This window comes from Sorghum bicolor, chromosome 3, assembly GCF_000003195.3.
Source record: "Sorghum bicolor cultivar BTx623 chromosome 3, Sorghum_bicolor_NCBIv3, whole genome shotgun sequence".
NCBI lineage: Eukaryota > Viridiplantae > Streptophyta > Magnoliopsida > Poales > Poaceae > Sorghum > Sorghum bicolor.
The window spans coordinates 14,044,650-14,062,447 of NC_012872.2; the positions used below are offsets into that span (position 1 = coordinate 14,044,650).

General features: G+C 48.2%; 1 protein-coding gene across 1 annotated transcript; it reads left to right on the forward strand.

Annotated features, from left to right (window-relative positions):
* LOC8060309 (polygalacturonase At1g48100) lies at positions 1,233 to 3,679 on the forward strand. The gene is made up of 3 exons (XM_002455455.2): positions 1,233 to 2,057; positions 2,175 to 2,387; positions 2,552 to 3,679. Exons 1-3 carry the CDS (start codon positions 1,548 to 1,550, stop codon positions 3,347 to 3,349), a joined length of 1,521 nt encoding a protein of 506 aa, XP_002455500.1. The 5' UTR covers positions 1,233 to 1,547; the 3' UTR covers positions 3,350 to 3,679.

A 17,798-nucleotide genomic window follows, 5' to 3' on the forward strand; every position in this document is an offset into this window, starting at 1 on the left:
GGCCGTCAAATTTACCGCAATCAAAAACACGTACGCGCACGTATGTAGTCGGCCGGTCGCGCAATCCGCAAGCTTTTTCAACCACATCGTCGATTCATCGTGCTTCCAATGGCGGTCCATGGCCACCGCCCCCTACACCTTGCAATGCAATCGATCGGGTTAATCCACTTCTTCCTAGTAATAAATATATATATATGCAAAAGTAGCACTAGTATATATATTTGTATATATATAAAAAGTGCCACGACCTAGTAGTGAGTAGCTTTGCCGAGAGAGCGAGCTCCCTCTAGTGTAGTGGTGGCGCTATCAAGCTAATTAAGATTGCTCACACGTCCGTGCAGCACTCGCTCGCATCAGCATCAGCACTTGAGCAGCAATCTATGACCACGAAAGCTGAGTGCACGCATGGAGCTCGCCCAATCACGCCGGCCGCGAGCTGATGAGGTCCATGTCTTGCCATCGACTTCTCGTAGACGACCACCGGCCGGCCGGTTCTTCCTTTTGATCGATCACAATAATACAGTACGTGCGTGGCCTCGATCGATCGGCCTGAAGAAGGGAAGAAGATCCGATCGAGTCCAACTTGTCCGATCGATCCGATGCACGCATGCATGCATGCCTCGAAAGCGATCGTGGGCAGGCAAACACACACGCGCGTAGGGGGTACGTGTAGGCAGCTACACACATACACATCAAAAAACGTGACGCAACGGCAACGTTTTGGCGCGGCACAGCGACATACAGCATGCATATGCATGCGCCGGCCGGGCGGCCGCCGGGAGTGCTGGCGCCTAGCAGAAACGATGAAACAGGCACTAGTGAGGTGACTGATGCATGGCTTGAATATTCCTATCGATCGGGCGCGCGGCGGCGACGACGACCATTCCAAATGGGACTCGTCTTTCTCGATCGGCGCCGGCCGGTCCGTCCCCTTTACTTCTTCTTTTGGCAATCGTGGCCGCGCCGCTCGTGCACCAGCGCACGCACGCACGCTCGGCCACATTGCGCTGCTGGAAAAGCCGGCCGTGGTCCGTGGCCACCACCGGTGCCGCGCGCGCTCTCGGTCGGTCGCCGCCATTAGAAAAACCGCGACGCCCTTCGGCGCGCATGGCCACGAGCAGCCACATAACAAGCCTCTGATGAGGCCTCCACTACCACTCCCACCACCACCGCCCTCCTCCCTGTTCCCGCGCACGGCGCCCGTGCTCGCTCTCGCCACCTATAAATCCGTGCTCTCGCACTCCCCACCGTCTCCAACCCAACCACTGCAGCCGACTACCCCGCCTCACCTTCACCTCCACCACCACCACCACCAGCAGCACTCTAGCTAGCTCGTCTGCTAGATCCCAGCGACAGCGACGGCGCACGCCGTAGCACACTCTGCTGCTTCCCCTGTCTAGGCCGCGCGTGTATATAAGCACGCCTAGCAACCTCACCAAGATTCACCATTCCGGCCCGCAGTTGCAAACTCACCAATTAGCTTCCTCCCAAGATCCAGAGTTTAGCTGCTGAGCTACATAATTCGATCGCCTCTGCTAATTAACACAATGGAGTTCACCGCCAGGACCAGGACCGCCATTGCTCTGCTTCTTTCGCTCGCCGCCTTCTCCAGCTTCCTCTGCGGCGGCGTGCAGGGCGGCCGCCACCACCACCACCACGCCAAGCACACCAAGCACAACTCCGCGCGCCCGCCGTCCGCGCACGCTCCGGGCCCGGCGAGCGGCGGGAGGCGGCACGCGTCTCCTCCTCCGCACGCGCGGCGGCCCGTGTCTCCCCCGGCCCCGCCGCCGTCGTCGTCGGGCGGCTACCCGACGCCTGGCGCCGCCGCGCCGGAGCCAGCACCGGCACCCGCGGCCGCCGGCTCCGTGTACGACGTCGTCAAGGACTTCGGCGCCGTCGGGGACGGCGTGACGGACGACACCGACGCCGTCAAGACCGCGTGGGACACCGCGTGCCAGGACGACGGCGACAGCGTCGTGCTCGCCGCCGCCGGCTACTCGTTCCTCGTGCACTCCACCGTCTTCACCGGCCCGTGCCAGGGGAGCGTCACGATTCAGGTTGGTATATATAGCCGCCGCCCGCCGCCGTGTGGAGAAATCAAGAATGCAGACTAGCTTTGCTGATCCCAATGGCGTCGTTTCTATATCTGTGTGTGTGTGTGCGTGTATGTGCAGCTCGACGGGACGATCGTGGCGCCGAGCGACCCCGACAAGTGGCCGGCCAACAGCAAGCGCAACTGGCTGCTGTTCTACCAGGCGCACGGCATGTCGCTGAAGGGCGCCGGCCTCATCGACGGCAAGGGACAGAAGTGGTGGGAGCTCCCCTGCAAGTCTCAGAAGGGCCATGGCGGATCAAGCGGCCACGGTGCAGCCTGTGACAGCCCAGTGGTAAGTGGCCTAACTAACGACTTTAACCGCATTACAACGGCCACTAGGGCCTGTCGTCGTCGTCAGCCAATGCAAGTACTAGCTAGTCCGGCTCCGGCCGGCGTACTGACGTTGATCTCTCATGGTCATGGACATGACTGTCGCATCGCATCCATCATCAACAGGCGATGAGGTTTTTCATGACCAACAACGTGACGCTGCAAGGCCTCAAGGTGCAGAACAGCCCCGAGTTCCACATCCGGTTCGACAGCTGCCGCGGCGTGGTCGCCAGCGGCCTGTCCATCAGCTCGCCGGCGCTGAGCCCCAACACGGACGGCATCCACGTGGAGAACAGTCAGGACGTCGTCATCACCAACACCGCCGTCTCCAACGGCGACGACTGCGTCTCCATCGGCGCCGGCACCCTCAACATGCACGTCGAGAACGTCACCTGCGGCCCCGGCGGCCACGGCATCAGCATTGGGAGCCTGGGCAAGCAGGGTTCGCGGGCGTGCGTGGCCAACGTGACCGTGCGCAACGCCGTGATCCGCCACTCGGACAACGGCGTCCGGATCAAGACGTGGCAGGGCGGCTCCGGCGCCGTCTCCGCCGTGTCCTTCGAGAACGTGCGCATGGACGCCGTCCGCAACCCCATCATCATCGACCAGTACTACTGCCTCTCCAAGAGCTGCGAGAACGCCACCTCCGCCGTCTTCGTCAATGGCGTCTCCTACGCCGGCATCCGGGGCACCTACGACGCGCGCACACCGCCCATCCACTTCGGCTGCAGCGACGCCGTACCGTGCACAAACATCACGCTCTCCGACGTCGAGCTGCTCCCGGCGTCCGGCGAGACCATCGACGACCCTTTCTGCTGGAACGTGTACGGCAGCGCCGCCACGCCCACGGTGCCGCCGGTGCCGTGCCTCATGGAAGGCGTGCCCAGGAACGTCGAGGATAACAGCAGCCTCAAATGCTACTAGATAGCAGCTAGCTAAGTGATCGATGGACGTCCTAACACTACACTACACATGCATCGTTTCGGCCTGCTGCTACTTGTTTATTAGAAGGAAGAAGAAGGCAAACCAACAGAGAAAAGTAATTAAGATTAGTGCAGATAAAAGGAGTTTAACGCGTGGGTTACTTATGTATATATAGAAAAAAAAGATGGAAAATGTAATAGTAATGTAGTAACAAAGTGATTTGTGTGTGTGAGAATTATACATATAGTATTACCGGAATATATACAGGGTTTCAAACTTTGGTATTCAAAAATTACCAAAATTCGTGTACTTTTGGCAAAGTTTCATCAATTTTTTTTCTGGAGACTTCAACAAGGAGTATGATTTTCTTAAATTTTTAGATCTAGAAAAATATTGGCAATGATCTATGACTACACATCTATTGAGTAGAGCAACAGAAAATATGAGTCTATATTTTTACAATAAAGCACATGCATTAGTGTAATAAGAAAATGTTGAAATTTTTTTCTTGGTTTTCCATCCCTGAAATTACTGAAATTTCACAAAAAATTGGCGCAATTTCACCAAAATTTTGAACTATATGCAGAATGTGTTGGATCCATGCAATGCACATATATATAGTATATATTGGACCACAGTTGCCTCACTCAAGTTTCTGTAGCAACCTCTTTTGTCTGCATGTTTTACCTGAAACACCATTGCATACATGTTAGCTTGAAATAGTGTTTTTTTTATTTTTCTCTGCTCACAGCTCACCGACCTTATACTACCTCCAAGTGCTTAGCAACAAGAAAAAGATGTCATATATTTGCCTCCCTTGGCATCACTGACGTCTTGACAGATAGTGCAAATTAAAGGACATAAGTTATAAGCATTTTTATACTTAGATTAGGAACATGAGTTTTTGTGTGTGCTCCTCCAAGCAACTCCACCACATTATATGGTGAAGCAGGTAGATGTGTATATATATGGATATCAAATTATATATGGCAACCAACAAGTAGCTAGAGGTAATGGATACGTACATGATGATGAGCTCAAATAAAGTTGATGCAAAAGATTCGCATGTACTATAAAGCTGCCATTGAATGTGAGGCAGAAAAACAAACACACTCTGGGGCCAGGGTGCATCCGTGCATGCCTGTTGCAACGCATGCCACATTGCTATACACAACACTTTCTGTCCTAATGATGCCGTACGCAGCTAATAAGTCAAAACAACGCACAATGGGATCGGAGAATAATCATGTCCCGACCCTCGACAGTGTGCAGGCTGTGAATAAACTGTTGTTGAAGAAGCAGAGCCTTGTTTTTACTAGCAGCAGATAGGACACGAAGGAGCAGCAAATACAGGTGTGGACTCCATCAGATCTATCGTGGAGATGGGCCAAGAAAAACCATTTTGCAAACCGCACCACGAAATATATACGTGCCCAACCAACATACGCATGATCCGCTGTTTTTAGCAGCATGCAAAAAAGTTGCAAAACAAAGTGAAGAAGGCTTTAGTGTTCTTGTGGGCGCTTGGCAGTACGTGCGCAATAATTAATAATATATATAGTTGATCGTGATGAGCAAATAATAAGACCCTAGCTAGCTAGATCTATCTCAGCACGAGGAGAAACACAGAGAGGCAATAGGCATGATTGGCTTCATAATTTGCTGGGTTTTACGGTTGGTAACCCTAGCGAAGTATAGGGTGTCGCACGATGGATCAGTCGTGTCTCCGTCCAATGCAATTAGGTAGCGGAAAAGAGGTACGTACGTGAAGGCTGGAGAAGACTAAGCTAAGAGTACGTTGGCCACGGAACAGTAGAAACCAGTACAGAGAGATAAGGTTACCTATACAGCAGTAGGCAGCACTCGATCGGCGACCGCCAGTGCGCGCTACACCTTAGCAAAATACATGTCGTATGAGATATACTTCCCGTCCTAGGGTATATACAAGGTACTGCAGTATTGTCGACCAACCCGCGAGCTCCTATAAATGAGCTATAAGAGCAACTACATCACGCTCTTCTACTTGAACTCCTAATTCAAGAGGCAAAGTAAAATAATAAATAATAAAAGATCTAGTAAGCCTTTACTTGGCTTCTCAAAATTGGAAGCCCTTCCAAAATAGGTCTCCAAGTCCTCACTCCCCCTCCCACCGGCTCCTATCGAACGGTTATTAGATTTGTTTTCGTCTCTCTATGAAACTTTCTTGTACCACGCTGCCTTTGACCCACGTTCGATAAAAGATCTTCACGTGCCACCTCCCATGTCCCCCCGCGCGCCTTCATTTTTTCTGGCTCCCTTCCTCCCGTGCAGTGGCGGAGCCAGGAATTATGCATAAGGGAGGCCAACAAAAATTTTAATTTGTCAAAACTGAGCACAAGTAACCGTCTAACTCAATTTATCAACTTGACACGGGTGCTCGCATTTTCTATATGTATTTAGGATCAAATGTGTTATTTTTCGGTGGTAGACGATAAACTCTTAACAACAAGGTTTTTGGGATGATTTTGTAAACCTTAAGATCCACGTCTCAGTTTTGGTGTTTTATAGTATTATTATCTAGTTATGTTTTGTACTTCCTCCATCCCAAATTATAAATCATTCTAAAAATCTTAGAGAGTCAAAGTATCTCAAGTTTAACCAAAACTATAAAAATAATTGTAAAGATTTATGTTATCAAATAGATATACTGTAAAAATATAATTAATAATACATATTATTATCTTACTATATCAATTTGGTTAAATTTAGGATGCTTGGACTTTCCAAAATTTTTGGAATTACTCATAATTTAGAATGGAGGAAGTAGATTCTATTATCTCGAGAATATAAATAAGTATATATGACAAAAAATATTATATTTCTCTCTTAACATAAATAAAAATCTTAAATTTATACTAGTAAAAAAAATAATTGACACATGTTAGGGGGGGGGGGCATGGCCCCTGCGAGCCCCCCTGGCTACGCCACTGCTCCCGTGCCATCTCCATTCGACTATTCCCACGATAGCCCCTGACACTTCTCCCCGTCTACTCGAAGATGTCCCCATGAGAGATGCCAGTGTAGCTCCTAGTACCAACGACTGCTCCTTCGATGCCCTTGTCCTAGGCCTCGGCATTCCTAGCCAATTGCTAGCCACTCTTGATCCAACTGTTCCTGGCACCGATCACCTGTAGCTTATTAGCAGATAGAGCGAAAAGCCAATGATAATGAAGAATTATGTGTTAAAAAATCCACCTGTCTGTCACATGCTAAGTACCGTCAAGATTTAAGCAGAACGTGTAGGTACCCCTCGTGGGTGTGATTTTTTTTCTTTTCTAAAGGAACACTTCTAGAAACGCAAGTGTAAGTCTCTTTACCAAGTGCCAAAAATTGAACACTCGCCAAGATTAGTTTTGCCGAGTGTTGCACTTGGCAAACTAAGACACTCGGCAAAATAACCCTTTGCCGAGTGTCCAACACTCGGTAAAGAATAGCACTAAGCAAAATGGACCTTTGCCTAGTGTACGACAATCGCGAAGAAAATGTCGGCCCAGGCACCGCCAATGTTGGGATATTTAACATTTTGTCACTCTTACGAATGACACTTCTTCAGAAACCACTATTTGAATGGCATCTACATTTTTGCCACCGATAGGAGAAGGTTTGTTCAGTTTTTGCCAATTTCACTGATGTGGCAAGACATGTCAGCCTGCTAGGGTGGAGAGGCCACGTGAAAAGTCTAATATACCCCTTCTCCTATATGCTTTAGGTTTAGGGTCAGTTTAGTAGGTGATTTTTTTTGTTTTGGTTACCGTAGCACTTTCTTTTATATTTAACAACTAGTATCCAATCATGGACTAACTAGGCTCAAAAGGTTTATGTCGCAAATTACTAGGCAATTAGTTATTTTTTTATCTATATTTAATGCTCCATACATGTGCCGCAAGATTCGATGTGACGGTAAATCTTGAAAACTTTGTAAAACTTTTTAGGAACTAAACAACCCCTTAATGCGATGGCACCTCCACTGTCCAAGCCGCCCATTATTTCCTCTGTTTCACATCGTGCAAAAGTCAAAGGGTGCAAATCCACCATGCATAAACGTGTTGAAGCTAAGAGAACTGCCACTGAATGTTGATCATGTTCACCTGAGATGGAGTCTCGGCATTGCGTAGCCACTCATGATGGAATCTGGCACCGTTCGTTTTGCCATGCACCAAATGTATGCTGAGCGCTCGGCGGCAGTGGTGTCACCAGGAGAGGCGAGTAGTACGCTCGTATGTGGAACGAGTTGTGCCACTAGAATCTGAGTCATCGTTAGAGCTAGGGTGGGACCAAATTCACGTGCACTCAGCACCATGACAAGGCCGCCCTATGGCGTCTGCTCGATGTATCGAGGACCCAACCACCGCCGCGGACCAGCAGCATGCATGTTCAAAACGATTCATGTCTTCGACATGTCTTCCACATCCTAACAAGGGTATTTTGGACTTGGCTGCGTGGAATGTAACGCATGAATCTCTTCGACATGTCTTCCACATCCTAACAAGGGTATTTTGGACTTTTCACTTGCCTTCTCTATCATAACAGGCTGACATGTTTTGCCACATCAGCGAAATTGGCAAAAACTGAACGAAGGTTCTCTCATAGTGCCAAAAATATAGGTTCCATTCTAATAAGGTTTTTGAGGGAGCGTCATTCATAAGAGTGGCAAAAAGTTAAATATCCCGTCGATGTTGAGCGAACCATCGAAATACATTTGCCGATAAGAGCCATTTTTTCAGGATCATTGTCGACCAGTTGAATCTCTTTGTGCTCCATGGACTTGATGTTTTTCCTTGGAGCCTGCAGTTTGGGGATCTCGAGCTGGTTGGGCAAGGTTAGCCTTGCCTAGGTTGTGGTCTCCGCCATTCGGACCAAGAGATCAATGGCCTCAGTCACTCTAAAGCTTTCTTCTTCACAAGTATAAGCGGTGTAGACATTTCCTCTGAGTGTGAGGACACCCTTTTCGGTGGGCATTTTGAGCACTAAATAGGAGTAGTGCGGTACTGCCATAAACTTGGTGAGTGACGGTCAGCCGAGAATGGCGTGGTACATCCCTCAAAATCTGCGACCATGAAGTTGATGAACTCGGTGCGGAAGTGGTCGGGAGAACCGAACTAGAAGGGAAGCGTGATCTAGCCAAGAGGTATAGAGCTTTGGCCCGGTAGCACACCCCAGAATTGTGCCTCATAAGGCTTTAGGTCCGCTTGAGTTAGCTTGAGGGCAGGAAGGCTGCTACGAAATAGGATGTCAATGGAGTTGCCGCCGTCTACAAGCACCCTTTCAAAATAGACGCTATTAATGCACGGGTCGAGGATGAGGGGGAAATGTCCTGGTTTAGGAATGGTGGCCCAACGATCCTGTCTGCTGAAGGAACTTTTGCGATGAGACCAGGCAAGAACCTTTGGATCGACGATGAGATCTCCGACGTTGTCGACATTCAAGCACGCCCTTTTGAGAAGCTTGCGTTTCTGCTTGGATTCAATAGACACTTTGCCACCAAAGATAGAGTGGATGACGTCGGTGGGATTGATGTATTGATAACGAGGATCTTGGTCCTATTCGTCATCGTCGTCCTCGCGGTTACACCTGTTGGGGGTGCCTGCAGCCTTGGCGGTGTCATCATGAATAATCTACTACGCATAGATATTCTTGAGAACACGGTAGTTCTCTATAGTGTGGTTGGATCTAGGATGCAGCTGACACGGGCCCTTCAAGGCTTTGTTGTAATCTTCCTCTTAATCACGGCGACTAGTAGATCTTTTGACCACGTTGACTTCATGGTCATTTTTATGAGGCCTCTTGCCCCTGAAGTCATCGCGATGGTCGTGACACCTGTCCTAGCTTTCTCTGTGGTTTCGATTGTAGTTGCAGCAATGGTCGCGGTTATTGACCCTCCCACAGTTGTCATGGTTGTCATCGCATCGTGGAGGGTGATCGGGTTGCTGAGTTCCTGTCACGTCTTCCTTGATCAGCTTCTCGGCATCGTCAGCATCGGCGTAGTTCTTGGCAGTGGTGAGAAGCTCGGTGATCGTGGTCGGCCTCTTCCGAAGTAACTTGCTCCTAAGAGCCTCATGGTAACGAAGGCCCTTGATGAAAGCGGAGATGCCTTGTTGTGGGAGATTTTTAAGATCTTAAGGCGCATATCTAAGAAATGTCGGATGTAGTCATAGAGCGGCTCGTCCTTGCGATCACGAATCCTTTTGAGGTCGTACTTGTTGCCAGGCTGCTCATAGGTAGCTATGAAATTATCGATGAATGCCTGACGCAGCTCCTCCCACATGTCGAACTGGTCTTCTAGTAAACCGAGCAGCCACTGGTGCCTAGATTGATCGAGGACAACCAGAAAGTAGTTGGCCATTACGTGCCCGTCGCCTGTGGCTGACCGAACGACTATCTCATATAGTGTGATCCAGTTTTCTAGGTTCTCCTAGCCATCATATTTTTTGAGTTTCTCGAGTTTAAAGTTCCGAGGCCAGATGACTTGTTGGATATGAGCAGTAAATTAATTCAACCTAGGGGGACCATGCACGGTGTCATACTTAATGTGTCGGATATTTTCATGGGACGCCCAGTCGTTGATGCGTTTGTTAATGCGATCGCGGATGTCTCGTGGCGGAAGGTTGTAGCGAAGGTCATAATCTGGGCCTTGATTAACCTCTTAGTTGTAGCTGTGGTCGGGTCTGTGAGCCCAACCACCTCGGTGAGCGCCCCGACCACGAGCATTATGACGGGCCCCATGGTTACAGGGGGTGCAATCATCATCGTTGTTATTCCCTTCTCAAACATCGTCTGGCGGTGAATTATTGCGATGTGAGCTGCCGGGGTGTTCCGAGATGCGGCTACGGTGGCTGCGACTAGAGGTAACAGATGTATAGGTAGCTACTTGGGCTTGCTTGACCAACTCGACCGTGTGCCCCATGGCGGCTATCAGATGTGCCCGTATGTTGAACCGGATGTCCTGATATTCTAGCGTGTCCGGTAGTCGCTCCAGATTTGCTATGGCGACGACCACGTTGGCGCTTGAAGTCTTGAATACTTGCTGGTTCCCCACCATATGGAAAACATTATTGAGGTTCTGTGGGTGTAGTCTTTGACGTTCCTCCTCCTCGTGTGCTTGACGCTTAGCCCGATTAGCATTATGCTGCTCACACTGTTGCCTTTGGTTGTCAGTTTCGTCGTAGGCCGCTGGTTCATCATTACTGACGTTAAGAACCAAATCTCCTCGTCGTGGCAGAAAGACCAGAAAACGGGGGAAGTTTGGAGGATACGAAGGGAAATCCAGGTCGTAATCATCGTCCTCGAGGTGTAAAACCTCGGTCGGGATGGATCCGGTACTGGACCATGTGCTTGAAATGTCATCCTTTGGGAGAGTATGGACGAAGACCATGTTAACGAAGTGTCATGCTCGGGACGCATCTGGGGTGTGCTGATTTAGGACCCGATTTGTCGTTACGAAATCTGCAAAAAGTTGTTGCGTGCGATGTGCAACCGCAGAAGCCGAGTTACGTAGGCCGTGTGGAAACACCGAGCAATGACCGGTTGGGAGAAATGACTTGGTCCGAATGATCCGTCCTTCTGGAGTGGTAGTGATCGTTAGATCTGTATTCAGCCGTTCGTGTTGAGTAAACTGAGTTGGCCGAGTAGATCTGTGACGACTAGTGGATGTCGACCGGGTAGATTGATTTGGGATCGAATCTACCAGAGTTAGGGCTTCGGAGAGATTGAGATCAACTCAATTGATAGCCCCAAGCAAGTCGGCGTTGTCAATCTGCTTCCCCTTGTAACAGGGAAGCAGACAACGCATTGTCAGCGTGGTCGGAGACGTAGCCAACATGGTCGGAGCTGTAGCCAACGTGGTTGAAGCCGTATCCGATGCTGGTGAAGAAGTGATCGACACAAATCGGATCTGCACCTCCTGTGTGGTCGCGGTGGTGAAGCTGTTGAAGCCGGTGGTCTAGGTGATCTGGCTGACGGTGAACGTGAGGCCGTCCACCACGACCGCAAAGTCAGGGATGATGACCATCTGGCTTGCCTGGAAAGCTATAAGCACACCTCCTACCTGGCGCGCCACTGTCGAAATATGGTCGGCAGTCTACTTAGGGGTATGCCTAAGGTAGTAGATTGTCGGCAGACAGGTGCGCAAGTTACGAAGTAGATGGTGACGCAAGACACAGACAAGGATTTTATCTAGGTTTAGCCACCGTGAGGGTATAATATCTATGTACTGCATCTTATTGTATTGATATGAGATGTAGTGAATTGAGTTGAGGGGTCCCTTGCTCCACCTTATATAGTCCAGGGGACAAGGTTACAAATCTGAAAATTAATCCTAGTCGATTACAATTGTCATAGATAGTTAGATATCAATTCCTATTCTAACCGACTAGGATCCTGCTTGATCTCCACGTCTGCCTTCCTTGTGTGGAACTCTGGGCAGATCGATCAAGCCATGAATCGTCTTGTAATGGGCTAATCATTTCGGCTCAAACCTAGCCGTATGGGTATAGGGGTTTATCCCCCCACAATCACCCTAGTTTGTCGAGTGTCAGGTGTTCGGCACTCGGCAAACTGAATGCTAACAGCAGCTCTTCCACGGCCGGCTTTGCCGAGTGTCTGAGTGGTACTCGATAAATTCTTTGCCGAATGTGTGACAAAGGACACTCGGCAAAACACTCTTTGCCGTTATTTTTTTTGCCATGTGTGTTTTGCCAAGTGTTTTTTAAACTTTGCTGAATGCCTAGTGCACTATGCAAAGCCACCTATTCTAGCAGTGGAACCCAAAAAAAAAAAATCAGTGATATGGAGCTCGTACGTGAGCCGCAGTACTACTATACTAGTCCACAAGTAGCGGTGTGGTACAAATTAAAACACCCTGAGCACTGCTGTGCCCAGGCTAGCTGGCTATCTATCTACCTATCCAGGGGGTAGTAGCAATAGCAACATGACCGGCCGACAAAGCCATATGCGACAAGACATCCAGATGTTGGTATATCGCTAGTTGTTGCCACTACTCCTCCTGCTACTCTAATATTGTTCCCTATATAATGCATGCACGGTAAGTTCTGGTAAGTTCCAGCGAAGCTTGACACTACGATGACATGGATGGATGGATGGATGCATATATCCCTGCACGACGGCTAGACTAGGTCGTCGTAGGTAGGTAGGTAGTATTGCTATTAGCGCGCGCGGTGCGTAGATGCGGCGAGCACTATCGGAAGCCCCCGAAGACGCCCCTGCCCGCAGGCAACCTCGCAGCGCCACTAGCTCCGATCCGATCGACAGCATAATGCATGCACGGGCGGGGGCGACGGAGGCCGACCGGCCGACCCCCCTCGCATTGCATTGCAGAGCTAGCTCCATGCATCCTCAGCTCGGTTGAGGCCGGCCGTCGCACTCATCACCCGCCCACGCGCGCACAATGCAACTTCCCCTGCCGCGCCGGGCCGGCCGGCAGCGTGCGCGTAAGCAAGCGTAGAGCAGCGCGTGGTCTCGGATCGGTGAGTATGTAGCGCCGCCGCCGCATCGCGCATCGCGTAGTGGGTGGTGGTGGTCTGGTGGACGGGTCGGTGCACGCACGCACACGCATGCCGCGGCGCGGGTGGTGGTGCGTGGTGGTGGCGAGGTCAACCGGGAGTCCACAAAAGCGCGCGCGGCCTGACGTCGCTGCCCTGCAACGACCACTCGCGCGCGCGGCCACGCACTACGTAGCAGCCCACCTACGGCTGCCCCCCGCGGCCGGCCGGCCGGCGGACTCCACACACAGCTAGCCTCAATAGATTATATATATACTACTCCTACTATACACTCCCACTCCGCCATGCCTGCGCGCAACAGCACGCGACGATCGATCATCCGTCGACGTCAGGCCATCTGCAGTGCAGCTAGCGCGTGCATGCATGTGTCATTGCTTTCAGTTTCTCTTCTGAAAATAGTTGGCGCTTTAATTTACTGAGTGAGTGAGTGTCATCGATCTTGTTGGTTGCTCAGTGTTTGTTCGGATTATATATGTAGCTAAGCTAGAGAGATCATGCATGCATATCGATGGATCGATGCTCTTCCATCTGCTTCTTGGTCCAACCTGAATGTCGTCGGTACGATCCACAAGCTGCAGTAGTGTTGTTTGCATCAACTGTGTGTGTGAGTGTGCCTCTGTGCTGAATGGCTCAATTATTGGCCACAACCTCTTCGTCACTGACATATTGTGTGCGTCTCTCACTCTCTTGCATGCCTGCAGATGTCTACATGCATTATATATTTCCTAGCTTCTGCTGTGTATATGTAATGACTGAAGAAACCACACGCGCTTTGCAGCTGCCAGCGATCGAGCTTTATTTGCTTCTCGAGCTTAGCTTCCAGCTATCTGCTCTGCTGCATGTCCTGTCCAATTATCTGCTGAGTGGTGGTCATAGTTTTCATTCTTTTCTTCTTTTTCTCCCTCGCTTTTGCATTGTTTACCACCTTTAACCTCGCGCTTTTCTCTCAGTTTTCTTTTGGTCCCCTCGACTAGGGGTGAAGCTAGAGATCTCTAGCCAATATAGCTACCATGATGGATCAAAAATCCTAACTCTGCTACTGCTTGATAGATATCATGCATGCATGACTGCATGTCGTCCTAGCTTTCTCCCTGGTAGAAATCGACCCAACATTTCTTTCGATTTTATTACTTGTCCTAGCTGGTTGGCTTGGCAACGCAAACAAGGACATCCATTTGCATTCGTCCCGCATAAAGCTAACTAGCATTAGCAACACAACATGCATTTACATATGCTCTCTCTTTATAAGGTGATGATTCATACAGACAAATTCATATGAAAATCCATTTTCTGTCTTTTGTTGCATTTGCTGGTGTGTGGTGATTTGATTTCTATCTGCTTTTGCTAATATATAATACAGCAATATATATAAGTTGTGTGCGACCAAATTGCACTAGATAACTAAAGGTAATAAATGCTGATCGGAGAACCTTTTAACCTGTCAATCTGCCCATCTATCGAAATCCGATTAGCAAGTCTCTGTGAAGCTTGCTAGTAATGCAATGCCCACTATAAACCACAAACACAAATTAGTAAAATAACTACGGCAATCAGCTTGTGCTGGACTCCATTAATTTGTTCTGTTATTCTATCACTCTAGCTCCTATGTAGCAGCAAGGTTTCAGTTAATTTTAAACTGGTTTGTACTGCGTAACGTACTATATATCTTAAAAAAAGTGATCCATAAGTGCATGCTGTCACTTTATAGCCTCAAGCAGGTTTACGTACGTCATCTGGTAAAGTTTATTTACGCCGCCTTGATTGATCAGAGTACGTAGCAATACAATCCACACAGGTTTGATTCATGCATTATTACTTGCATATATTGACCGCCTTTCGGTGAAGTGAAACAAGTTGTGCAGTACTACTATTCCAGTAATGATCGGTCTGGTTAAATTTGTAGCAAAATTGGCATATCACTGAAGTCCCAAATTGCAGTGATGACCACCATCTGCATTTTTCAATTTTCAGAGCCAGTTAAGCTAGTTTGGCTTCAGGACGGTACATGCACGTTGTTGGGTTGAATTCTAGCTAGGTACACGTCCAAATGCAAGGCGGTGTGTTTATGGCAATTGATTTCCCAACAGGACTGTGGAGACTCGTACTCAGATGGGTTTGATGATGGTACACGTTGTAGTGATGACCACCATCTGTGTTTTTCCAATTTTTATCCAAGCCACGAGAAATTATAGGAAAACAGCCTGTATGCAGAAAAGAAAAGAAAAACAAATAACGCAGAGCTGTGCCCTAACCCATATATATCATCGCAAATTACAATTAGCAGTGCAATGCAATGATTTCAAGGTTATCCTTCATATCCTTGTCAGCGCAATACCTGCCGAACAGTGTATAGTCTGACAACACAAGCAGGAACACTCCACCGGGACATCTGAGGCTCTGACAACGACACAGTATAACATTCCATTTGCATCAGCCGCAGAAGTAGATCAACATCAACCTACGCAGGAGGGCATCCATCCAGCATCGTCCAGCATCTCTGGACTGACTCTGCGCAAGCAACAAGATCTTTGGAAAGCATATATATCTTATCTGCAAACATGCATGAGTCGATTTCGATCCCCTCAAAAAGGTCTGAGCCAACGAAGCATCCATGAGCCTGGACCTGCATTATTAGTAGCCTAGTAGGCCGGACCTGCTGGTTCTTCAGAATCTTGAGATCATGCGCAGCATATATGCCGTGAGCGTGCAGGACCATATGTCTCCGTCCTCGTCTCAGTGTGCGCTTCTGCACTTTTGCCACTGTAAGCAAAGCACGCTGAAGTGAGTGACTTGACATTCGCGCGGCAGACAATCGATTGGCGCTTGGCTTTGCGCGCGTGTTTTCAGGTTCCTGCACATTCTTTGCCAATTGCGCATTCAGAGAATGTCCGTGCTCTACAAAGGATCCAGAGGGGTCAATTCTGAATTTCTAATGCTGCTGTATCTGTATCTATGATACGTCTAGACTCCGATGGTCATGCATGGTGACGCAAGATATTTCTAGGCTCTGGTGGGTGACAAAACATAGAAATGTGCAGAAATTTTGATGGTTAATTGGCTTCAACCTTCAGGTATGTTTTGGGAAACCTAATTCCTGACCTGAAGTATGCTGCACACACCTTGTAAACAAAAATGCCCACTGAGGGCAAAAAGGGGTTAGCATTGGAAACATATGTTCCAAGAAAAGGCCCCAGTTTGTTTTATCTTCCTTTCTGCATATGGTTGTATCATCATCATCATCTCTGAAGTCTGAACTAATCAGTGCCTAATTAGTAGTGTATTCGCTAACAAAAGACAGTTCTGTTATCTGCATGGGCTTTCTGTAGATGGACATGGACGCATCTGCATCATCACCATCCAACAGAAAGCTTGCAACCGTTGGCTTCAAAGGGAGGAAAAAAAACATTAGACTGCACCGTAGTACGTATGGCTTCACTATACTACACACCTAACGCCCCCAACTAACATTGCAAGCAACAAAATCGAGCTAGGCATTGCAAATTATATACGCACGACGACGACGACGACGACGACGACGACAGCTGTGAGCTCTTGTACATACTTAATCCTAGCAAGACGCCGGGATGAAGTGGTTCTTTCTACAGAAGTGGACAAACGAAGCGAGAGCAGAGTGACATGGAGCACGAAGAACCCATAGTGTGCAGAAAGGCGGTGAAGCTTTTGTACGTAGCTTTAGTTATAGCCCTCGATCCTAGGCTTTACAGGCTCTCCCATTCCCATCTGCTTGCTGCTCCCTCCCTCGAGTAGTCCACCAAAGCTGAAGATGAGCAACCATGCATAGGCATAGCGCAGGGGAATGTTTGGTGCAGAAAAGCTACAGAGGACGGCCACCCCACAGTAACCCACCATGAAAAGAGAAAGGAGCATCAGCCAGTAGCCCAATACAGATTGGATTGGAGAATCTTACTACCACAACAAAATTTAAAGCTAGGTTCATCACTGGAGTGGGCAAAGGTTTCTTTAATCTGGACTCTGGAGCACTTCAACTACCGCCCGGGGCGGGCAATTCCCTGATTGAGCGTATACCTGTCTGCGCATGCGACGACTGACTGACGGTCGATAATGCACGCCGAAACTTTTTAGCTCTCAGTGCACTCACAATACAAAACTCTATCACAGAGTCGAAGACAATTAATTATATATTATTTATGATATTTTGCTGATGTGGTACCATATTTATTGAAGAAAAAGGTAGAAAAAATAAGACTCTAAATTTTATTTAGACTCTAAGTCCATATTGTTCGAGGTAATGAATAACTTTAGACTCTATGATAGAGTCTGCATTGTGAGTGCCCCTATATTCAGAAATGAGAGTTTTTTTTGACAAGAAGGAAATGAGAGTTGAAGATAGTAATTTGGCGTACAAGACCCAGCCGAGTATATCTCTCTCCATATATATTTTGAAACTAAGTATATCTCTATTTATAATATAGAGACAATGGAATACAAGCCAAGTACAGATTACGACATAGACCTTATTTATAATACCAAGTCTTGGAAACATCATGTAATTGTTTCATAGGCTAGCTGCAGCATTTAATTATTGTTGCATTGAATTGTGATAGTATGCCATGTGAATCTACTGTGGGGGTACTCCTCCACAGTCCTTTCCTTCAAAAAAAGTATGCCATGTGAAATTGTGAACTATGTAGTTATTTGATATTATTGTAAATGGAAATATATTAATTATTTTCAATATTCATAGGATATGAAGTGGAGTCGCATATATGAAAATAATTAGATACAATATCTTAAACTATGAATTAATTATCTTCATTAATTGATCGGCACACTCAAATTCAGGAAGTTATTTCCAGACTGCAACTGCAGGCTGCAGCATTCACATTCAGTATCTGCTTTCACATCTTAGG